Below are 25232 nucleotides of genomic sequence, written 5' to 3' on the forward strand. Positions count from 1 at the left end.
AAGACACAGCAGCTCTTATCTTGAATACAAAAATTCATTTCATATCAATTCATCCTTGAGCCCAAATGAATGTTTGAATCAGATTTGATGAAACTCCCTCAAGGTTCACAAGAAAAAACATGTACAACGTATGTACGCATGTATGTTGCATGGAGACATGTACACAGCCTGACGACATCACCTATCTCCAATTCTAAAGATCAGTCCTCACTATGACTTCTATCCGTCCACTAACCCTTAACATATTTCCTTAAAATCAGGAAGACACCAACTCTCTCTGGAATAACTTGCTCTCAGCTCCATCATTATCCAATGTTTTGGGTTGCATGAAGCGATAACTGGCGTCTTACTGGCAAGGAATAAACAATAGCTTTGTCTTGGGTCCAACCTTGGAACTAGCTCATTCTGTACAAATAACATGTTCTTCTAACAGCTTCATCTTCCACTAGCAATAGATTTATTTTTATAAACTACTTACTAATGCTAGACTGACCTAGGTTTATGATTTTCCCTCACAATAAGGTAATGCATGCACACAGCAAAATTGTGTGTTTTTGAGTCAATATCACTAAGTAAATATCAAGAAATTCCCTCAAGGTGTTCCTGAGACTTTTGCATTCACAAGACCGGACACATATTGTGAGATCTTTTATATATGAAACACCATATTTTAGTTTTAAATACAGAACATTTGCACCAAATACAAAAATTCCCTGTGGGAGTTTGAGAGATAATGGAGTCAACAAGGTAAAAAAAAAAACTTTCAAATTCTGATCAGTTCAACTTGAGTTAGAGTGAATATTTATACCCAATATATTGAAAGGCATTATAGACATGTTATGTTCACAAGACTGGGACAGACAGATGGACAAACTGACAACACAATATCTCCTGTCACCAGGTGTAGAGGCATAAAAAAAAAAAAACACTCAAGAAAAAGAGGTAATGACATACCAACTCATTTTAATAAGTAATACAATCAAATTCATTTCAGCAATCAGCCTGCTGATAATTGAGAGGGGAATCGATTGACGATGAACAACATTATTCACCATCAAGCCCTGAAATACAGGGATACAAAATAAAATTAAAAATTATTACTCGGATAATAAATGAAAAGACATTAAGACTAAACCTGAACTGTCATTTGCCGTCTCACCAATTTTGTGCGTGGGAATTTTCGAGGAGGCAGCAAGTGTGAGATACCATTATTGACACGCTTAAAACAAAGCCTTAGTTGGCACTCCACAACATCAGTGAGCACTTACGTACATGATGAGTTAAAAGCAGTACAAGTTGTACAATAGAAAGAGGCGCCAAGTCATTTCTTTTCTGTTGTGCTCAAGTTCATTATTTTTTTTTTTTTTTTTTTTTAAGTCTTAGTTTTAAAATACAGACAAAAAGACAACAGCCATTGAAAATGACAAGCCTTCTCTTTGGTCAATACTGAACATGACTCACAGAGTAACATAGGTGACATGTAACATATTTCCTTGAAACAGATGTACACAAGCTTCAAACTACAACACCTGCATCAGTGACACCAGCAGCCGACGGGTTGACCCTGAAACTGATTCATACTAACTCAAGTCCCTCATGTTCTAAAAAACCTCAGATGGTTTCTGTGAGTGTTTGTTTAGTCAAAATACTCATGGAGGACATCGTAAAAATCAGAGAGACAGAGATGCCAAAATATACAAACCATTCATTTCAAATTTACCCCCCAAACAAACAAAAAACAAACAAACACCCAAATGAACGTTTTCATGGACTAAAATGTTTGGATTTGACATGATTGTCACAAAAACTACAAATCCATTCAAACTTTTAGTAAAAAATACACTTGTCACCAAAAACAGAATTTTACACACTGTCGATAAGTTAAGTTCATTTGATGCCATTATTTAATTAAAAAAAACAAAAAAAAAACCCTAAGTCTTTTCATGGGTACTGCAGTCATGGAGTCCTCCACCCGGAGGATGTTATAAATGAAGCCTGGACGTGTTGGTGACTCACTTCTTAAGGTTGTATTGTGTCTAAGTCAGGTTGTGGTTGAAATGGGACGCAGATACTTGGGGTCAGCTCTTCAGGACTTCACTGGTGAAGGGCTCCTTCTGTTCATAGTCAAGTGTGTGTGTGCAGATGTTAAACAAGCCTCACCAGACTTTACAAATCCCTGCAGGAGAAAATGACAACAATTCATTACTTAAATCACATCTCAAAACTACATGAAGTAAACTTAGAAAAAACGCTTATAAAGACACTTTATATTTCTCTGTGATTTCACAGTGATACGATCACAAGTGTACAGCTCTATGCACAGGAGTGAACACACCCACGTGTCCTGATGTGGCCTTGTTACTATATTGATTGGCATTTAAAGTAGCCAATAGCGCTGAATGGGTGTAACGGCTCTGACACAGCATGAGAGAGATCGTCGCCACCATTGTTGCCTGTGCTGCTAACTGAGGAGGAAGCTGAGAGTGATCTTTCAGAGGAAGAGGATTAGGAAATCTCTTGAGTGGGGCCATATATTTAAGAACTGATACACAATGCAGGTTCATCCCCACAATGGAGCCTAAGCATCCGAGTGGTACGTCGGGATAACAGCACTTTTGATACGGTTGATTGATTAGGTTGTAGGTGACATTTCAAGCAACATCAAAGCATGAAATTGTTCATGTTGATGCCATGGGGATTTTAATGCTAGGAACAATCACCCCATTGTAATTTGATTTTTCAGGGCAGAAGTTCAGACCACGTCTGAATAAGTCCACAAAGCTTCATACTACAAACATGTGAATTTTTTCCCGCACCTGTGCTATACGCTCTCCATGTCTTCACTGCTGTTGCCCTCGTCCTTTAGAGCCTCCCCATCGTTAGCAGCCTCCTCTACATGGGCCAACATATCAGCCATCAGCGCCTCCTCCAGCTTTTTCCTCACACTGTACACCAGCTCCTCCTGTTTCCTACACAAAAACACAACAGGAAGCTCTTACAGTTGGCAGTTACAGCTGCCTATAACAGCCACTGAGTCAGCACAGAACAGATGGTGTGGTTGTTTTTGTTTCTTTTAGAAAGAGCAGGGTCACTTGTTATGAACTGTGGAAATTTGCACTCAAACTGGTTATCTTAAGGCAAATCAAAGTGGCAAATTCATTTTTAGACTTGTCAGATATCTTAATCATTTGCAACACAAACCTTTTGAGACATTCAGACTGTCAATGTGGTTTTCTGCTTTTAAACATAATGCTTCATGGAAATCAGATCACAACAAATACTCAAACAAAAGCACATGAGTGTATGCGTGCTTGCCCACCTGATGTCCTCATCGGTGACAATAAAAGCCTTGCATAACGGCTGTGTCGTGTTGAGCCACACACCCGGGTTCTTCTCCACAGCAGCAGACAGCTGACCAGTGATGGGAGCAGCGCTGGTGTGGAGAGCGCTCGCGATAGCCGACAAGAGAGTCTTGTCTGTGCAGCCTGGGCCAACTCCTGACGTACAAGACAAATACGATGATTATTTTTTATCCATGTGGCAAATCTGGCACCTACACACTTAAACTAGACCATGAAACATTTCATTTGTAGTATAAAATGAGACTTTTACAGTGGCTTTAAAAAAGAACAAATGAAGTGACTATACATTCTGCTCAGTAATTTAACTTTAATGTAAATTTAATCCTATTGAGAGTAAAAACTGTCCCTCCATCATTTGTCCCCAAAAAACTGTGTCCCAGTTGTCAAGAGAATCATAAAATGAATTCAAGGATTAAAAGACGCAAATACAAACACATGGTGGTGTTAGCTTTCAATCATCATTACACTGTGCAACCAATTTCATGATGATGACAAGTTTAAACCCAGACAAATTGCCTATTTAAGCTTTAATACGGTATTGCTTTTTAAATTCAAAAATATATTACTTTATATTTCTAACACACAGTGTCTGTGTTATATGTACTGTGTAATTAGTCTCATCAGTCTTGTTTGCCTTGTGCTGTTCAGTTAAGGTGTGGAAATTAAATAATTATGATCCTGAGGACTTCTTTATTTTACTATATGAATATGAAAATATTTCAAATGTCTGAAGAGACGACGTGTAACTGGGGTATCACCTTGCAGGCCTTTAGGCAACTCCATTGTTTTCATGAGTTCCTCCGCGATGTCGTAAGCACTAAGACCACTGAGCTTCTTCTCCCAGAAGAGCTGTGAAAAATTAAGGAGTCACAGCATCAGATAACGTGTTGTGTTTGGTGTGTGATGATGTCAACCAACAGCAACAGGCAGAGGCCGCCGACCTGTCTGGGCTGTTCTACGGCTTTCTGAGGATCTGTCTTCACTTTGTTGGTGGGATGGTTGGTAACCTTGGTAACAGGCTGTTTAAAGATGGAGGCTGTCTGTCTGACTGGCAGTGATGTGTTCAGGTCAGGTTTGCCCTAAACAGAAGAAACGTCACAGGGGTCAGTCAGGGTGGACTCATGATAGACAGGTGATAAAAGGCAAATTCAAGTATTGATTAATGTAATCCAACTGTTTTCCAAATATAAAAGTACACAGAGCTTATCCTTACACGATTAGCAAACTTCTTAGCAGTTTAAATATGGCTGCCATTGAGTCGTGTTGTGTGTTCACTAATTTACTTTATATAAATATGATCTCCACTGTCTGATAAAAGGTTAAAGCTAAATTACAGGCACAACATTACACACAATGAACATACACTACATGGACAAAAGTATTCGGACACTGTAATCATGTACTCGGATACATATACAGTATTTTAATATGGAGTTGATTCTCTTTTTGAAGTGTCTATGGGAATTTGTGCCCATTCATTCTGTGAATAGAACATTTATATCCCAAAAGAGGCTCCATGGGGTTGAGGTGAGGGCTCTGTGCGGGCCAGTCAAGTTCTTCCACACCAAACTCATAAACCATGTCTTAATAATCCTTGCTTTGTGCACTGGTGCACAGTAATTTTGGAATAGAAACGGGACTTCCTCAAACTGTTGCCACAAAGTTAACACAGCAATCCACCAGCAGAAGATCATGTGTGTTTAAGGAAACACACAGTTGTGTTTGAGTGTGAATGAGGTGGCCTTCATGTGTCTGTTCCGTCTCACCTTGTTCTGGTTGTTGTTATCGTATCGCAGTCTCTGGCGGTTCTTGTTCAGCTTGCTCATCAGCATCTTTCCCGTACGGAAGTCGAAGGAGCTGAGGTCCATCTGGTTACCAAGGTAACGGGCCAGCTGAGGCTTGCTCCGAAACTTCTTCCCAGACGGACTGACAGAGGGAGGCAGTGACAAGACATGAGAAAAACCACAACACTGATACGATGTCCGTCAGAGACAAAAGGGCCAAAGCACAAGACGACAACACTGAAAACTGAAACAGAGACGGAGGCAGAGACAACAAGACTGACGGATCAAATATAAACACACACGTCAGACAGAACTACCAACAACATGCAACAAGTCAACAGCAAACAGGAGCAGAGCACATTCACATGACACTGAAATCACATTGTTGTGTGAAATGAATGAAATCTTTGTGCCTTGTATTCTATGAAAAGCTTATCTAGGGCTGCGTGATATTCAGAAACCGTGATGGATATTATAATAACAATGTGACTTGGATAAACAACGAAAAACTTCATCATGTTCTTTAACTTTATGATTTGGGTAGACAGCTAAACTAGACCAAACAGTGAGTATTTTAGATAGACTCTGAAAAAAGCAGCTGAGTGCAATATTCCATCAACATAGTTTCAATCCAACTGCAACGTCTTACATAGCAATTGTACATAAGCGTATTGCTGCCACACATACAAAAAAGTGGGGTGCTCAATATTACGTTATATTGAGAAACTATCTCATTATAACGTGATAGTTTCTCGTTATAACGAGAAAACAATCTTATCTCGAAAATAACGTGATGTTTTCTAGTTATCTTATCTTGTTATAACGAGATAGTTTCTCATTATAACGCAATACTGAGCACCCCACTTCTTTGTATGTGTGGCAGCAATACGCTTCCGTACAATTATCTGCATCTGCCCACCAAGTAAATGAGATGTGATGCAGTTGCAGTATCAGGGAGTTAAGTAGAGTAATGTGCTAGGCTGCTGATTTTAAGTTTTTGGCCAAACAAAACTGGCATAATGACCAATCTACATGCATTGCAGTTCAAGCAGTCTTAACAATACATGTATGTCTCTTGCTATATGTACACTGGGCCTGTTGACATCGCAATTAAGCTTGACATTAGAGGTTGGGCATTATAGGTCGATACCAATCTTTAGTAACCAAGGACGCAGATGGCTCGTTTTGGATAACAATTTTTTTTGTCAGTATGTTTGGCCAGTTTTCCTTTTTCCTCCATCTGGTCAAAAAAAAGTTTGATGTTAACAAATGACACCAATAAAGTCCCTCTGAACACCTACAAAATTTATATACGCAAAACTTAATGGTCTGTCTCTCCAGTCTGAAATGTGTGTCTGCACTGCAGTGCACTTGTATGTTTTCAACAAAAAAAAGTATTAATTAAATTAAATACATGAAATAATTAAAATAAAAGTCAGCAGTATTTATCAAGTCTCGGAACAAAAATTTGTAATCGTTTCAATTATTGAAAAAAAATTGTAAAAATAAAATATGACACTTCAAATGTTTCAGAATGGAAACATCACATGTCTACAGCATATTCACCTGAGCAATGGTTTGACAAAACTGTGGGTGGATGTACATATATATATTTATATATGTATACAGTATATATATGCATGTATGTGTATGCAGTACGTGCTAGTTACACATGCAAACGCATCTTACATCACACACCACAGTCAACACCAGTATGATTGTACAGTTAGCCTACCACAAACTATACAACCGACCCGCCTCCCCCCTGTCTTGCCTCTGTTCCTCATCTTGCTCTTCTCCTCTGCTAAATGAAAACAAATCTGGCGTTGTTGGTTCACTTCAATGATACATAAAGAGAATAAACACTGAGTTTTCGTCACCACAGGCCTCTCTGCCAGGCTGAACTGCTGCTGCTGTTAGCCTGGACTCACTCGTCCTTTACCCGGACAACAGTGAGAGGAGCTGGCCTGGCTGGCCTTGTCGCCTTCCCTCCTCCTTCCCATCCCAAACTTTATACCGTCCTCCCCTCCACACACACCCACACCCACACCTCCCACTTCCCACACTCCTGTTTGTCCCCGTCCACAAACTCGGTGTCTTTGCGTAGCTACAAGTTTTAAAAAATGACCCTCATTCATTTAGTACCTAAAGTAATAGACATCGCTTTTTCCAGCGGACAAACCCGACTTTCTGGTCACTTCTTCCATTTTCCAGCCCTTGGGGAGAGCAGTGCAATCCCATCTTTTCTTCTCCATTTCCCACGCGAGTAGCCTACAATTCAACTAAAAGTTACTGTGAACGACTACACTCGGTTTAACTGAAGGTGTCGCTTTTTTGACGACGGGCCTACCGCTCCTCACGCTTTTGTTTCGACCATGTTAAAACATGCGTCCCTGTGTAATGAGACCTCGCCGCTGCTGCCGCCGCTGCTAACGTCTAATCTCTTTGTCGTCGCGCAGATCGCTCCGCCGCGAAACTCAGCCGCATCACCACTCGCCTGTCCCGCCGAGGCAACGAGGGCTACATCCGCGAGGAAAAGACGGGACGGCACAGCCGCGTGAACCGAATATGAGGCCGTTGAAACGCGATCAAAAATTAGACTTCAAAATAAAAGCTTAATATAAGCGGGAACCATGTTTCCATTTTATTTACGGCAAACTTTTAAAGATAGCACATTATCGCAATCCAGATCCCAATATAAAGTGCCACCTTCCATTGTTTTAAATAGGTAAACCAGATGTGTTTCATAAATAAGTCACAACTATACATCATGCTTTATGTTATCTAGAATATAAACACACACATGTAAAGTCTGGAAATAAATATGCAATTTTGTGACCCCAACAAAATCTCATGACAAATCTGTGGGTCATGACTTCTTGTTGCCACATACTGATATGGCTAATCTCAAGATACATCAAATATACAGCATTCCATGATAAATACCAATTTAACAACCCTCTGACCAGGGAAAGTGTAAGGTAGTTTCATACTGGCTATGTACTAAATTGATGTCAAACTCTAATTTAAACAACTCTGGATTCAAAACAATTGATATCATATTTAAAAAAATCATCGTCATCTTGTAACTTTAATTAATTAAATTAATTGTTTTAAATAATATGCTAAAAATGTTACAAAATTGAAACAAATGGTTGTCAGTCTTTTATTTTGTAGTGTGAAACCGGAAAGCTTTTTTTTGTATATTGCCTAACTTGACGCTAAGCTAACTACACAGCAATGTTAACCTATGGGAAACATAAATTAGGCTACAGTTACAAATAGACCACAGTTATTACACATCGATGCGGTGACATTAACCACAGACGGCGCTCATACTGAATACAATCGGTGGACGTTGTGAAATAATGACGTTCACTTTGCCGCTCGCTTTGTACAGTAAAATATCAAAGTTTCATGTTACGTGAACTGAAGCGTTTCGCCACAATGCCTGCCGTTGTCATCCCACAGACTTGGAGCCGGCTTTTATGAATGAACCGAGTCGAGCTCATCGATTAAAAAACGCACACCATTTTAAAAAGCATGTCATTGCAATTAATTAACACACCCCATATGTGTGTCAGCGATACAGACCGCGAGAAAATCAGATCTGCTCCGGAGGATTTAAAACCCCTGTGGAAATGAAGCGACTGTCTACGCAATGACTCGCAGACTCCATGCTTAGTTCAACGTTAGCTGCGAAAAATCAGGGTAATGAACGCATGCGACAGTGATGCTGAGCAACAGACCCGACATCATAGCTCAACACCACTGCGCTGCTGGTTTAAAATGCATTTGCCTGCATCGAGTGCATTTGCCTGCAATAGATGACAAAACATACTTTATACGGGTATTATGCAAACGCCATACCAATTATCAAACACTACAGTTACAATCAACAGCTCTATCGGTGGCTTTATTGGCCTTTAAAATGATGTACTTACTCGTTTTTATCCATCTTGAAGACACTATCTCGCTTTCCCCCTCTCGCTATGTTAAATCCCTTCTCCCCTCTCCTCTTTCAGTCCCCTCCCCCTTCGATGGGAGAAATGAAAGACATTATCCACGCAAATTTCGCAGCGGGGCAGATAAAAAAATGAGTCTAAAGCAGACAGAACACTGCTGTATTCTCTGTGTGCAGCCTGGCCTGTAAGACTAATGTCAATATTTGTAATCCACAAATAATTATAATTTACAGTATTACTGACGTTACTATTCAATAATAAAAAAAATACCTTAAAGTTACAGTACAGCTAGTCCTGGTTAGTTTGCAAAGACAATATCTGCATAATGCAAAATATGTATATAAATCCATGGTTTTTAAAAACATTGAAACAAACTAAACTTGACTATTCCACACATAATGTATTTAACACTAAAGACAGCACTCAGAGAGCCAAACTTCATCTAGAGCCTGTTTCCCAGAGTCAATACACTCCCCTTTATCACATTGTCTGAGTCCAGATCCAGTTCTAAATAACCACCAAAACCTTTTCATTTCTTCTCTGGGCATAACGTACATGAACATAAAATTTAATCCAAATCCGTCCTTTACTTATTGAGTTATGCTGCTCACAGACAGCAAAAATAGAACCTCTATAATCAGTTTAATTTAAACACTGTATTATGAGAGCTGGGGAAAAACACTGGACACAAAGAGGCAAATTAAATTTTTATTCATATTATATAATAAAAGATCACAAAGAGTGCATCCTGAAGTCCAAACTCCTAACAAGACCCCAGTGACTGATTCCTGAGCCAGGGCATCCTAATTAAGTTTGCGTTGCGCAATCCACCCAAAAGACAATTCCCAAGCTCTTGTCCTGCAGGCAGACACACAGCCCATTCATTAGTTAAAGAGATACACATTAACTGGTATGTTTGAAATGTGTGACAAGCACATCCTTCCTGTCTCTGAGACTGGAAACCTGTTTCCTCTTTGAGATACTCCCTGACCTGCACAAAGGTTTCGGGGGGCGGGGGCAAAGTATTTCTAGGGCTAAGAAATGCTTATATAATTTTATCTGTGTGAATACATAATGAATATTATGGATAGTGTTGGGGACTTAGGATGCAATACTACTACTATAATACTGGTATTTTACCTAATCAGTAACAGGAAGCACACAGGATATACTTTCACATTATTCAAAAATATGTGAATTTGTCATTTCTATATTTCAGTTATTTCTCTTCTTAACAATAATATTCTTAACAATTAAAAAAAAAATGTCCTCACACTAACTCAGTTGCTACTTCAAAATTAGCCTGACCCCTTTGCAAAGCACTAAACTAACACCTCTGAGGTCACCTCACTATTAAACTGTGCAGGTGCATTTGTAGAGTTCCGATCTGAGCAAGTAATTAGAAAACAAAACTAAAACTGTTGATTTAATCTGCTCAGGAAAAGCACCTGGCATGTCCTGCACCGGCCTGTTTGTAATCAAAGGTAGATGGGTGTGGCTACAGCTAATGAATAAAAAGCTCAGTTACACACAAAGTGGTGGTTACAGTGACAGTTGACTCACATTTTAGAGATGTGTGAGACTTTATTCTTCCTTGTTGAACTTCCCTTTAATGTATGGCACATAGTCTAGAAATAATCGCCAGTCTGTGAAGTGAACGAGTGCCACGCTGCCGACTGCTCCCCAGGCAACCATATTTGGTGCCCTAGACAATAGACAGAGGATTGATGAATAAAAAAACGGAAATTAAACAGTGACACAAATACAACTCTAAACTAATGTCAAGAGCAACATGGATGTACTTATTAAAGATTATTACAATAAAACAAACAATCTCTGCATTGACTACTCACTCACTGTATGGTAAACTTTGTTTATTTATTGCATTTCATATCTTCATGGCAATATTTCACATTACATTTGCCATTTTTCTTAATATACTGCAGCTCTAGTTATGATGTTGCTTATTACTTTGATTACCAGTAATCAGAATCAAAGACATTTGCCGTAACTCAACAAATGATAATTTCATATCTGAGGTGGTAGCTGCACTAATTTCCATTTAACACAATCTTAAGACATAGATTACATTTATTAACATGTCTTGTCAACAGTAGCTTCCCTGTATTTTGCAAAGTCAGTTGTATTATTAAGTTCCTAAAAAACAGGTGTCGCTAATTCACTGTATTAAGAGAAGCCAAATAATTAGACGGGGAATGTACGTATTCAGAAAATTATTGGTAATTATAAATATTGTTGTGGTAAAAATTATAAAACATACAATAGATTAACAACGAAATAGGCTCAAGTACGTGTTGGTACGAAACAATTTGATACTAAGGCAAACGTGTACATATTTTGTAAACAATTAGCATGTAGCTCTTCGTCTGGTCACAAATGTGAAGTGTAAACATGATGCTAGTTAGCATGGCTAGTTTATCAATAGGCAATAGATGGGCGGGGGAAGCTAATGTTGGCCAGTTATCGTAACATTCGCTTTTCATATGACAAGTGAAAAACAACAACTTTACTCTTCCTCTGTTACCGAATTCACTTACCACGCTCTCAGGATAGAAACGTACTTGGCACCGATGAACTTATTAAGTATTTTCTGCATCATCCTGACTTTATGAGTTCGTAGTCGTGCTTTCATAGAATGGTGGCTGATGTTATTATTATTATCATCATCATCAAGGACCCCGGGTTGTCCTTTAATACGCCTGTCAATAATAAAACCCTTCACTTCTGCGTATGAAACCAGTAACTTAGCTGGTATCCTGCCTTTAAATTAAATAATCGTCATGGTTACATACTCAATACTCAAAACAAAGACAAAATATACTATTGTACCCTATTTGACTCAGATTTAGCCACTAGCAATGACAAATGTGAACAAATTCATCTTCCGAACTACAGTAAACCCTTTATTACAATGTTTTCCTTTATTTTCCTTTTATGTGTACAATATTCAAAAGCCAGACATTGGAAAAGGTATAATCTGTTATTAAAAATGGCACATTTATTGCTACATTACTGTATATACAAGACAGTTCTCAACTATATATATTTATATATATTTTAAAAAGAAAAAAAAAGAAAAAGAGAGATTGAGTGAGGTACTCTGAGGAATTTGCAGAGTCAAATGTCCTCACCCCAAGATGTTATGTTCTATGCACCTGTAGGTATTTACTCTCACTCTTTTCAGTTCAACAAAGATATGACAAAATTGTTGAAAGCACATGTTTTTTTGTTTTTTTTAACTGCCTTCTTATATCAAAACAAGTCCAAGCCCATCAACTGAATATCTGTCATAATGATTTTGTAATTGTATGATTACATTATGTGCTCCAGCAGGTTTGGGGCTGTTTTTCCAGAGACTGTGTTAAGAAATACATTTCCCTCAAACAAAAATGTTTAGCTTGCAGCCTAATGGGATAGTTACAGAATACTTAATAATCAACTCAGTTTCTCTTGGAACAAATCCACAATATTTAATACACATTAATCTGGTAATAACAAAAATGAGGGCTAAATAACTTCAAATACTTCTTTTTGAAAGAAGTGATAAGAACTTCTCACAAAAAGCCATCGTAGACAAGGTGGAAGAGTAAAAGGTCAGAGGTGAAAACTGTCATTGAAGACGAAAAATAATAAAAGTCACTGCAGACGAGGGCTTGCACTCTGATATACAGAAAATTAAAAATGCTCCCAATCATCATGGACTCCAGCCACTACATAAAATGAAAGTCACTCCCTACATTGAAAAACTGAAGAAACACAAACAGAAAAAATGTTCATGTGCCTCATTTGCAGACAATCAGAGCGAAAAGCAGTTTCTTTTCAACCCCGTCTGTCAAATGATTAAGAAATATAGGGCAAATAGGAAGAAAACTCGTGACCTGGACCCATGACCTTAATTAAAACAGCAGTTTGGACAAACATAATCCAGTTGAAAATTTAGAAATAAGGAATAGAAAACTAAACAAGATCTATGTAACATTTATTTATTTAACTAGATACACTGAAAGAAAATCTCTTTATACCATTTAAACTTCTTCCTGAAAATTGAAAAAAGCATTAGGAGAAGGGAGGGTGGGGGAATGAACAAGTACCTCTTTAATCTCCATGATAAATGAAATGATATGGTTCACAAAATAAAACTGTCTTAAATGAAAATACAAGTTCAGGCACTGATAAGGTATCACTCTCCCATCATGACATCGCAAGTCTTGAGAATGAAAAGGCCACACTATTGACTTGTATAGGTCTTTTTCTTCATCTCTTTTTGTAGAAATTAAAACACACAAAATGCTCTACCTCCCATTTGTGATTACATGTTGGTAAAAACCAGTCATGACATGACATGGGATTAATATCACAATAACACTGTTTTGTTCTCCATTTTATCCTTTACCTTACACCCAACACGGCCGTCTGCCTCCAAAACAAATGTGCAGGATACAAAAAAGAAATACAAAAAATGTAGAGAACTGCACACAGAGCCACTTGGTTTAGGGCAGACAGTAGAAAAAAGGTGAAACAAAAACTCATATTGTACTGAGAAAACCCAGGAACACATTTTTTTTTTTTTTTTTTGAAAATGAAGGCAATCCACATTTGTATGGTAGCTACATTCAAAACCAGTTGCATAATTACTGTTAGAGACAAAATTCCCTTCCCACATTTGTCCTCAGCGCCTCGCTGCTAAAGTCAAAACACTTTAACAAGATTGTAGCACAAACTGTCCACACACCCCCAAATGGAAAGTAAGAATTCCTCTGGGTAGCTGATGATATGCCTTACAACGAAAACTGGAATTAAGTATACAAACACTTTCGACATGTCTTTCATCATCCATTGACCCTTTTCCTCTGCTATCGTGGTTGTGAATTGATTTTTGAACACATTTTTTTTTATGTCAAATATCCCCTTATTCAGTTCATCTACAATACACTCTAAGCTTCAAACTAATATTGCCATTTATGTAAAAAATCTACAATGTATAGACTAACAAAAAATATATATTTTTATATATATTTAATTTTGAAAAATGAAACATATCAGAGTAATGTATGAAGTGAATTTACACATCACACTTCTCTCGGTAAGAAAAGTGAGAACAAACTTACTCAGGAGGAAGGTGAAGGGCTGTAATTCAGTGGGAATGCTCATTTAGGAAAAGAAAGCCTTCATTACACAAAGACTTGTCTGCTTCAACAACTGCACACTGATGAGATCCCTCCATCAAAGAACCCAGATTTCTTTCTCTTTTACAGAAGATCAATTAAGGGGTAAAAAGTTGGAACTGTTAAGTCTGCTGGCATTGTCAGTAAACCATTTCAAAAGAGTGACAGCATCGAATGCTCGTCATTTCGTCTTGAATGGCTTTTATACAAGACTTTCAGGGACTGAAATGCACTACAGGTTGACACTCAACTTCCAGCCTAAACCTATACAACTGTGCTTTGTCTCGTTTATGAATGCTTTAGTACATAAAGCAATACAAAAACCTGAACCTATGACAAAGAGCCACTGGAGTAATACTAGAAATCGTAGTCAACATAGAGGAAGAACAGTTTTGCAGTTGACAGATTCTATCACTTGGATTATTCATAACCTTCAGGGAAGGAGTCCTCGATTCCAAGTCTCCAGATGCCTTGTGGGATGAGACTGGGCTCCAGTCAAAGACTGTCTCTAGGTCAGAGAGAGTTCCTGTCTTTCATGAAAGCTGTGTTTGAACTGTAAAAATGTTGACCATTCCCCCGTGTCCTTTTCAAATCATTTGACGAGAGGATCGAGGAAACGTCACTGAATTTAGACAATTCAAGTTCAACTATAGGCTTGGTTACATAACATATGTAAGACTGTACCATCACGCTGGGAATGACATACATTAAAAATAATTGCTCATACACATAAGCAATCCCTTACAATAAATGTTCCTCGTGTAAAGCAATTTGCTTGAATGTCAAATAGAAAACATGTAACAATTAGGCACAAATCCTTGATTTAATTTGTGTTTGATTAGGTCTCCTATTTTTCCCCACCAGAGCACCTCTCGGCAGTGTGTGAAGTCCCAATTTGTGGCAGGACGTGAAGTACTCCGGCATTCTGTCATCATGTGGAAACCAAAAGACGAAAAACAAAATCTTAAATGTATAAAACAAATCAAAACTTAAAAAAGTTCTTCACATTTGAGCTTGTAGTCATGGTTGGGAGTGCGACAAACAGGCTGTGTCAGTTTTGGCAGTATGCATGTGTGTACGAGTGTGTGAATGTGCATCTTGAAACTTGAACGGACAATACACAGACATGTCCACATATACACACACACTGAGAATAATGGGTGGAAGAAAACTGTTAAGGCCACATCCTCTGACAGCCAAGGAAACACCACTGGACCTGAAACAAGAAAAGGACCACATACATTACACAGAAGCACAACTACGGCAAAAAATATTCATCTTTCAACATAATGTACAGAAAGCGATATAAGAGAAAATTTGGCTACATGCATATAACAGTTTCTTTGTGAGTAAATTTCAAGTTATTCAAGTAATCCATTCCAAATGGCCTCATTTGAGATCGTTCAGGTACACTGGGCATGTATGTGCAAGTGTAAACAGGCAGATAGTTGTTTAGTTTAAGAAAATACTAAAGACATACAACAATGGTGAAACATTAGAGAAGGGATTTTTTTTTATTTTCCCAACACCAGGGTGTAAACTGAAAGTGGAATTTGACACTGATAGTCGAGTTGTGGCTAATAAAAAACAAGCGAATGCAGGTAGCTGCGTCATTTCCAAAGACCTCTGTTTTTCCCATGCTCAAATTAAAACTCATACTTTTTTACTTCTGCGTTAGGGACGCTAAACTGGAGGGGTCGTGAGGATGGCAGACATATTCAAAGCAGACTTTTAAGTTTATGTTTTCTTTAACAAAAACAGTGTAGGGGGACAGTTCAGACGTAGCTAGACTTCTTCACCTCCTTAAGCCCCAGTCTTGGGGAAATCTGATTCATGATTCAGGAAACTGACCAATCAAACGACAGCTCAGAGAGAGAGAGAGAAAATGTTCCCATTGACTGTTCTATTAAGCAGTTGTGTGTATTTGGATGAAATGCTTGCTCTTGTCAATAACTGCCTATGCTGCAAAACAACCTAAAACACAGTGTCTGACGATTATTTTCATAATCGATTCATTTGTCGATCATTTTCTCAATAAATTGAGTAATTCTTTGGTCTATAAAATGTTGATAAGTGTTACCCCAAACCCAGAAATTATGTTGTTCTCAAATGTCTTGTTTTGTCCATAAACCAAAATTACTCAGTTATAACAATTTCGTTATGTGGAGCATAGAAACTAGAAAATATTCATTTAAGGTGACAATGTTGTGTTTATAAAAAAAAACATTCAAACTGCTTAATTGATTATATAACTATTTGACAATTCATTTAATTAATAATCGACTCATTGTTGCAGCTCTAATAACTATGAAGCATGAGTGTGTCTATCATCTCTCGTTTGATGAGGAGCTAAGCACAGAGAGCCTCCATCCAAAAATGTTACTATGTAAAAGACAACTATTTTTCTTGTGATCCTGCCTACTCCAGATTTAATAATAACGTCCTTAATAAATAAGACCTACCCGGTGTTACATGTGGCCAACTGGATTGTGTCCATCTCCTCCCATACTGGGATGGCCTCCTGAGAGCTGCATTGGTGCTTCGCCCACTACCCCAGACACCTTCTCCTCCTCGCGGCGTTTTAAACATGCTGCCTTGGGGTTAAGGTTACGCTCTGATAGAAGAGGGAAAGCAGAAACAGACTGAATTAGTATGAAGAAATAAATTGTGCATTTAACAGAGATAAAAACAAATCCATGACATGCTGCTTTCAGACCAACCTCTGACTTGTTGTTCTAAATTGAGGATGACATTGACAGCTTGGTGCAGGATGAGAAGTTTGGTCTGAGGTTTGTCATGGCTTAGGTGTAGCTGGCACATCCTGCCAAGCTCCTTGAAAGCCTCGTTGATGTCCCGTACTCTAAGACGCTCGCGGGCATTGTTGGCCACTCGCCGTTCCTTCTCACGCTCCATCTTCACCTCGGGGGGAAGGTCTTCTTCATTTTCATCCAGACTGGTTACAAACGGAGATGAAGCGATTAAGTCTCAGGTGGGAAGAAATCAACAGGTCACTTATTTATTTATTTTTGAAACCTAAAAGTGTTCATGCTATGCACAAGAAGCACTTAGCAGATTGAAGTTAAAGAAGAACAGGAATTAACTTTATAATGAATGACTGTACTAAAATGGAACATGTGAGAGGTGAATTCTGTATAAAAGTGAATACTGGGGAAACATCCAAAAAGCAGCAACTACAACGTCAGATGATCAATTTGATCACGTTTACCCGACACATGTTGGACAGTTATTTTTTAAACATATACTCCACTATGTACAATTTTTAAATTGTACAAAGGAATGATGATGTAGTAGGGCTTGAATCGTTTTGATCATCAAAACATCGTTGCTGTGTAGTATTGATTCCTACTGTTATTCAGTTAGGAGTTAAAATGTTTTTCTAATGCTCTACTTACATATAACTCCTGATGGTCAGTTATGGACAGTAAAGCTCAGACTGTCATATTTTACTACAGTGATTCTGCCAATTGATATTTACATTTTAGACACCAGCGTCATGAATATGTGCTTTGACTGAAGTCAGGCAAGAGCCCGCAAAGCACAAGACAATTATGCTCTACTGGAAACGTACTCATCTGGAGGGTCTGAAAAGCCAGAGAGCATCTGGAGGGTCAACGCCTCCTTTCTGAAAACGTGACATGAGGGGAGGGAAATTTTGACATTGTTAAACATTGAACATAGACTGGGCTATCAGTGGGTTACACAGGATAAAGTAGATGACAGCTGGAACCTTGCAGCAGAAATTTCCAATACCAAATGTGTTCTATTATATCCTCATATTTGTGATAAAAGGAGTCCACTTTTGTGGGATAAAATCTGAATGCAACAGTATGTTTCTGGTTAAAACACAAATAGGATTAAAAATAATGTAAAAGCGAAAAGGAACGACTTTACCTTCGGGCACGTGCTGCCTTGGACTCCTTCTTTTCATCCTCGGAATTGTCCGCAAGAGAGTTCTCATCATCGTCATCGTCATCATCTTTATCTTCTCTCTTGATGTCTGAGCTGCTGCTGGAGGAGTGTGTTGAGCGAGCCATTCCAGCAGGGAGACCTAAGTAACAAACAAAGAGACATCAGGATTCAATTCTAAGAAATAGTCTAAACTAATCTGGATTAATTTTGAGGATGCAAGTTGAGTCATGTAGTGGAAAACTAATACATCTGGGCAGAGCTTTACAAAAAACACAGTAGTTATAAAACAACGGACTCCTGAATTCCTCAATGTCAATAATGTTCCGTTTTGTTTACTCGATGACGTAACACTGTTAATCTTTGAATTGTGGACAAAAAAAGACATTTACAAACATTGCATGTTAGGAAAAATAAATAAAACAAATTCATTAGGTAAGATCTGCACCAGGCTGATACTGGTCAATATAATTGGATTAAATATTGAAAAAAGTAAAGCCTGACATGATTGAAAATAAAAGACTAAACATAACATAACATCATGTTGTAGGCTTATTTTTCCTTTATGGGAAAATAATATTGGTTACACAGTAGGAGCAATATGTTTTTGAAATGTCTGGATATGGTGATAAATACATCAGCATAAGGGCATCGTTAACAGCTTAGTGATTTAAAACACATACAATTATAATATCAGACTGATGATATATCACTATCAATAGCTGACCCTAGAAAGTGGTATCAGATATTTTACCATTTAAGGGATTAAACAAGAGATTATTTAACAAATATAACAGTGATGTCACTGAGCAACAAATGATAAGATGATATAAGTTGAACCTACTGGTGAAGCCCTCTGGTTGGCTGGCTGAAGGTGTGGGTCCAGAGGCATGATGACCGTGCAGAAGAGTGCTGCTGGGAGGAAGACCTGTAGGCTCCTCATGCTTCCCTCCCTGCTAATGAACGTAAAGAACAACAGTGTGAATCTCATTAGCACAAAGTCATACAGAAACAGACTGTCAAAATGTACCACTAGCATTTTTTTGTGTACTTAACTCTTTGTAAAAGATGCATGTACACGTTTGCTTGGAATTATCATTATAGTTTTGGCCAGTAGATGGCACAAATGACTGTATGTTGCCTGGTGAAAATGAACTCTTGAGTAAAGCAATAGAATTTGCATGTTTGTCCTTTGTAAATTTGAACTGAAGAAAAAAAGAAAAAAAAAACACATAGCCCTTAAGTTAAGTTTGTTAAAAAGAGTGTATTAAGAATTCTTTGTTCTTTTAAACAATGTTACAAAACAACATAAGATTGTTTTTGTTATCTTGATACATGTACATTATCCTCAGCAACTCTACTCTTGACAGCGTGACCACAAACTCCTTCTTTGAGGTTTGAGGTACAAATTATGATTGTGATAAAATTACACAGAAATCACAAATGACCACTTTGGTTACAATCTTGAGTTGCTCTCAAACACAGATGAAACCACTCCATGGGTGGGTGACTCACCATAGCAGGATGTCTGTTGCTGAGAGCAAGGCTAGCATTAGGAAAAGCAGGAGAGAGGCCTCCGAGGCCCCCGTTGTGTACTGCAGACAGCAGGTTGTGCATCTCAGAATGGGCACCCTCTAGGCCAGCGCCCACGGCATGGCTACGCAGTACATGTATGGCCTCCTCCAAACGATCCTCCATTTTACTCTGCCACAAAAGAAACAAACGTAGATTCAAACATGACAAACCAAGTGCCACCAAAACAATGGTATGTGCATATGAACTCATAAAATACACCTACAGAGACTAGCAGAAAATATTAAGGTTACTTCAGGTTTCCAAATAACTTTGATGAAGCAGGAACACATTCCAACATACCAGTGCATGTGGTTGCCCTTCATAGTTGGGTGTGGCTGGTCTTTGCCACTGAGACTGAGCTCCTGAGGAGAGAAATATTGTAACAGAGTTTGCTGTTAATTTAACTTCACACCAGATGGAGCTGCAGACACATTTCTGTTCTAAAGAACATTTGACATGCAGTTTTTTTTTTTTTTTTTTGCATCAACAAGTTCAAGTGATTCATGTTTGTGTGCCAAGAAGAAGGCTGCAATCAAAGTAAACGAGCTGAATGAATCAGTCTGATGTAGGTTTTCTGTAACTGAAATTTAAATATTATCCAAAATTTGTGGTTGCACGGCAGAGTTAAATGTGGAAATAAATAAGGTTAAAAACCACCACAACTCAGTTGTTGACACAGCGCTCAGATTTAAATCGAGGTAGAACAGAACTCATGTGGGTTAAATAAAAGTAAATAAGGCATGAATAAAATACATTTTCCTTCATATTGTTGAAGATGACACATCACAGGATTCAAATGTGTTGATTTAACTGCAACTCTACAGAATCAAACCATAGAATGTTTGACAAATTAATAACTAAACCACCAGGTTATCTGAATGTGTGAGGTGAACTGTACCTGCGATAGCCTGTGGAGATCCAGGAGTAGATGGAGCTGAGGAGAAGTTATTACTGTTGTGGTCCGATGGGTAAATCTGATAGAAATCATCAAAAAAAAAATGTTATGTGCACACATTAAGATGAACAATGTAAACAACAAAATAATAATGTGGAACTTTCAGCATCATACAATATGAAACTACTAGAATCGATGCTGATGATACAGTAATTTTCTGTTCAGCATCGACCTCTCTCCCAGCTGCAGCTCACTATTAATACCCTACAGTCTCATTTTAATGAATCAAAATTTGTTTTATACTCGGACAAATAAAAATGTATGCTGTTCTCAAATTCAAAGTCACACAAATTGCCATCGATCACCACTTTTCAGGGTTCACAGACTGAGTCTGCATCTAAATACAAATGTTTGAGTTTCCTACTCGATGAATCTCTACTTTAACTCCTCACAATATGCTGCTCGTCAAAAAATGAAACTGAAACTCAGTTTTAAATTTGAAAATCAAGTCCCGTCTGTCCTTTGAGGTCAAAAAGAAGCTAGGTGCCACACAATTTTATATCTATGCTGGACAATGGTGAATTGTTATGTGTGCTTGCATCGTCTCAAAGCTTGCATCCTCTGGATATTGTTTATCACGGGGCTTTGAGGTTCATCAGTAACTTAAAAATCCTAGCACATCACTGCTTGTTGTATGCTCCTGCTCACAGAACCACAGGCAACTCTGGCATATTCAAATTTATAAGTCCATCATGAGTCTGCTTCAGTCATATCTCCTGACCTATGTCTTTCAGAGCAGTACAGGGAGTTATCATATACAGGATATATTCTTATTGTTGGTACCAATGGTCCTTAATTAAATCTAATAAAAAAAAAATGCATTTAAATACATGGCTCCCTCCAGACCAAGCAAAAAAATTATCTTAAATTGAAGAATCTGGTCTCATTGGGCACTCTTAAAGTGTTTTAAATGAAGGCAGAAACAGATGGCTGTAAATGCTTTGCCTAATTGCATTTTCATTGGTTTTATTGAAAATGTGCCAATTAATGTATATTGTATTCTATACATTTTAAGTAGATTTTATGAATACATTTTGTAAATTTTTCATTGTACTCTATACTGTATTGTGAAATATATCTCTAACTGCTGCCTGTCTTGGCCACTTGACTCTTTTGCAAAATAGATTTGTTCATCTCAATGGGTTTTAATCCTGGTTAAATAAAAGGTTAAATAAATAATAAAAAGTTCAGAAATTTAATTTCGTACAAAGAAAGATGTGGCTAGGGGTTGGAAATAGATAATTACCACAGGACAATTATCTTCAACAGAAATGACAACAATTATAATGAAGTCTGTTGTGCAAACACTTTTGTAGTAAATCAGTCAAAGCAATAATGTGCTATATCCCAGATTTACAAAAATGTTTATCTGTTAAACATGAAATGACAGACTGATTTGACATTTATTTTCTGAATAAATTCCTAGAAGTGACAACTTAATTCATTCATAACAAACAAAATATTTATTTTATACTTCGTCAACATATCAATTACGTCTTATTTCTAATATTTTGCACTCTTTGTGCCATTGCAGGTTTTGTAATGAACCTTTTTTTTTGTTTTCGTTTACATACCATGTAAAAGCTAAATAATAAATCCACTAATGGTTTTTTTCCAGCATCACCACCATCCTTACTTGAATTTGTATTTATTTGTTCTTCCTTCACACAAATCTCCCAACAACATCTCACGGTCACTTTGTCAGAGACAATAAAATCTGTGTGAAAACTGTTGTGATTGCTTTATTGCCCAGCACTAATTTACAAAACCAACAGCAAACAGAAAAGAACTCACTGAGGCAAGAGCCTTCCCAATTTCATCTCCTGAACTGCCAGCTGTGGTGCCTCGGTTGGCTGCAGAGACAGAATAAATAACATGAGTCAGATGACCCGTTAATTTCTTTTGGAGAGAAGAAAGAAGAAAATCAAAATGACTATGGGAGTTTAATCAGATGCAAGTCAAGGTATTTATTTCAAAAGTCTCTTACACATGATGCCTTCTCCATTGATGGCGGGTGTGTGGTTGTAAGTAGTGGGGGCTGAGTGAAAGCCGTTGACTTCGCTGCCATGCAGAGGATAGTTCTGTGGGGACAGAGGCAGGGGGTGACGCTTCTGGAGAAGGAATACAAGTAGCTTTATAAGGCGCGTACACACACACAGCTCACAGAAAATTTTCAAAAATATATCAGCTTCATAATGGAAGTTACGGTTTAAAGGACTCAATATGTTTCAAGTGTTACATGTTAGATGATATATGGTTGAGTCATTATTAAGAAAAACTAAATAAATAAAAAGAAAAGAATGATTGAGGCAATTTCTACCCACCATCCTGTCCTGTGGATTAATTGCAGAGAAGGAGCCTGGCTGTCCGATGTGAGGAGAGTTGCCCAGCATAGCAGAGTAGCCAGAAGATGACCAGGGATCTTCTAGGAGAAGTGAAAATACATTAGCAAATATGAAACAGCTTCACATACAGGATTAGAGAACCAAAAAGACATTTTTTGAACGGCTTACCTTGCATGTAGAAGGAGCCTGGGTAGACAGCTCCAGGCTTAGAACCAGGATATCCTCCATTGTCTCTGGTGTACTCATCACCAGATGTGGAGGCATACACCTAAACAAACACAGTGAGCATTTGGAACATGATTTCTACAATATACATGAACAAAGATATTTTATGATTCTGGATTAAAGAAGGGGATTTTCCTGTGTAATCACAAGCACAATGAGAGTCAACACAGTAATGTATTGAGCCACCGTAATCTTGCTATGTAAAGGCAGTATTTTTTCAAGTGGCCACAAGATGGCAAAAGGGAGTCTGGCGGTGGAGGAGGCAGGCCGGCTCCATGCCTGTGGAAGAGAACACAGCGGCCATGGCATGCTGGGCACAGCTAAGGCTTGAATCCCAGTGCACAGTGAGCACTTCCTCTAGCTCCCAGGACCCCAGTGACATTGCACTGCCTGGCCTGCGGCCCCTCCCTATAGCACACTCCATATTAGCTCGCACACATACCATGCTTGTGAGCCACCACACACACACCCATGCACACTCCACTTGCAATACCCTCAAAACTGGCACCTTCACACTCTAGGTGGCATCAAGAGGACTAAAAATATAAAAATAATCAGTTCTGAAATGGATATTTTATAACGGCACTTCAAAAAGTCCAATCACACAACCGCTCTACATATTGCTAATAAACATGGATGCTACTCCTCCATAGCCACAGCCAGAGAAGACGCCCTCAGTTTCTTGACACCATCAGCTGCCACTCAGTCCGTCTTTTTTCTTGCCTCTATAGTACATCACAGACAGAGGAAGAGGGGAAGAGAATTGAGGCTATGCTGCAAAGAATGCTAATCCAGAGAAGGGATTTTTTTCTGTAATTTGATTTAACAGGGAGAAGTGGAAAGGGAATGGAGAGATGCACTTCTAATTACAGAGCCATCTGCCTGTTCCTGGACCACATCCAACTCCACAGGCAGCTGGGCTAAGGAGAGGGAGCGAAGAGAGGGAGAGAGATGGGGGCTGGGATCCAGTCAGCACGAGAGAGAGCGGGAGAGAGGGAGGGAGGGGAGGGAGAGAGGAAGAGAGGGAGGGGGAAACTGAGAGAGCACGCGCAAGTTCAGTGGGTGAGGGGAGTAAAGGGGCAAGAAAATGAGGAATGAGGGGGGGAAAAAAATGAAGGCCCTGATGATTTATGAAATGGTAGAGAGATAAGGGGTGTTGACGGGGGACAGAAGAAGGTAATCTAAATGACTTAAACAAAGCTTGATATGGCCAGGGGAGTGTGAAGGAAACAAGGGATTTAAAATGATCACGGTTAATTCAGGGGAAAACATGACGGAGATGGAGATAGGCTTTGAGTTGTTTGAGTTGTTCTTTCACTGTGAACAATGTGGAGTGAATCCTGCTGCTCTACACGGGAACAGAGAACTACACAATGACTGGTGGTGCTGGATAATTGTATTCTCAAGAAGAAAGGGGATTTCTAGGATAAAATCCTCAACTAATAGGGATTTAATGTAATTCAGGTTATGACCATGTAAAGGTCTCTACACTAGGAAAAACACAAGTTGTGGCTATGGTTGGGGAGATTAACATCAAACTAACCTCAAAGTGCTTGATTCAACCATGACAGCTCTGCATTTGGTGTACTGGACAACTATGGGGCCGAGAAAAATGTGCTCTATTTGTTCGATTGTTGCACATGCATGAGGGTGAAGTTCATAAGCTTAGGGTAAGGATTGTGTGTGCAGATTTTTGGTGAAATCCGGAAGCTTGAGGGAAACTGGAGGGGAAGTCTTTATAGTGCTACTATTGATTAAAATCAGCATGATTTAAGTGACAATAGTAGATAAAGAGAAAGAGGAGTAAGTTTAAGTAGTGAAAAAGAGAAGCAGGAAGAGTAGTGTGGGTGGGAAGATGGACCACAGGATCATCATCGGCAGTCATTAATCTAGGCTCAGACACGAGGC

The 25232-nt window shown here is 38.5% G+C and overlaps 2 protein-coding genes across 14 annotated transcripts in view; both read right to left on the reverse strand.

Annotated features, from left to right (window-relative positions):
- Window positions 1-943: 943 nt before the first annotated feature.
- On the reverse strand, window positions 944-11816 carry mbd3b (methyl-CpG binding domain protein 3b). 6 transcript variants are annotated; one of them, XM_058639215.1, is made up of 8 exons: window positions 11670-11816; window positions 10675-10816; window positions 5129-5288; window positions 4304-4441; window positions 4121-4211; window positions 3320-3497; window positions 2817-2969; window positions 944-2176 (listed from the first exon to the last, which is right to left on the reverse strand). In XM_058639215.1, the coding sequence occupies exons 2-7, from the start codon at window positions 10734-10736 to the stop codon at window positions 2822-2824; spliced, it is 777 nt and encodes a 258-aa protein (XP_058495198.1). In that variant the 5' UTR covers window positions 10737-10816; window positions 11670-11816; the 3' UTR covers window positions 944-2176; window positions 2817-2821. The 6 variants fall into 6 exon arrangements, with proteins under 6 accessions (XP_058495198.1, XP_058495197.1, XP_058495195.1 ...); XM_058639214.1 differs by lacking the exons at window positions 10675-10816; window positions 11670-11816 and adding exons at window positions 6882-6947; window positions 9091-9119; XM_058639212.1 differs by lacking the exons at window positions 10675-10816; window positions 11670-11816 and adding exons at window positions 6882-6950; window positions 9091-9119.
- A 1278-nt stretch (window positions 11817-13094) lies between these two features.
- The window catches only part of tcf3b (transcription factor 3b), a 30817-nt gene continuing 18679 nt past the window's right edge, over window positions 13095-25232 (reverse strand). For 2 of the 8 annotated variants that reach the window (XM_058639202.1, XM_058639209.1), the window contains 13 exons: window positions 23268-23367; window positions 23079-23179; window positions 22742-22865; window positions 22549-22607; window positions 20698-20773; window positions 20100-20161; window positions 19740-19928; window positions 19069-19180; window positions 18210-18366; window positions 17887-17940; window positions 17018-17250; window positions 16760-16911; window positions 13095-15513 (listed from right to left, as the gene is read on the reverse strand). In XM_058639202.1, coding sequence (XP_058495185.1) covers window positions 16766-16911; window positions 17018-17250; window positions 17887-17940; window positions 18210-18366; window positions 19069-19180; window positions 19740-19928; window positions 20100-20161; window positions 20698-20773; window positions 22549-22607; window positions 22742-22865; window positions 23079-23179; window positions 23268-23367 — 1413 coding nt within the window. In that variant the 3' untranslated portion in view covers window positions 13095-15513; window positions 16760-16765. The remainder of the gene's footprint in view (window positions 15514-16759; window positions 16912-17017; window positions 17251-17886; window positions 17941-18209; window positions 18367-19068; window positions 19181-19739; window positions 19929-20099; window positions 20162-20697; window positions 20774-22548; window positions 22608-22741; window positions 22866-23078; window positions 23180-23267; window positions 23368-25232) is intronic. The other 6 variants (XM_058639206.1, XM_058639204.1, XM_058639207.1 and 3 more) reach the window with 6 other exon arrangements.

Source organism: Solea solea, chromosome 9 (genome assembly GCF_958295425.1).
Source record: "Solea solea chromosome 9, fSolSol10.1, whole genome shotgun sequence".
In the NCBI taxonomy this organism is placed as follows: domain Eukaryota; kingdom Metazoa; phylum Chordata; class Actinopteri; order Pleuronectiformes; family Soleidae; genus Solea; species Solea solea.

Excerpts from the sequence above, each read along its gene's own strand:
- mbd3b (XM_058639210.1), bottom strand. The coding sequence starts at position 7,401 with ATGGAGAAGAAAAGATGGGATTGCACTGCTCTCCCCAAGGGCTGGAAA. Across the intron at positions 5,289-7,291 it reads AGCGATGTCTATTACTTTAG|TCCGTCTGGGAAGAAGTTTC; the intron begins GTACTAAATGAA and ends TCCCTCTGTCAG. Across the intron at positions 4,442-5,128 it reads ATAACAACAACCAGAACAAG|GGCAAACCTGACCTGAACAC; the intron begins GTGAGACGGAAC and ends TCTTCTGTTTAG.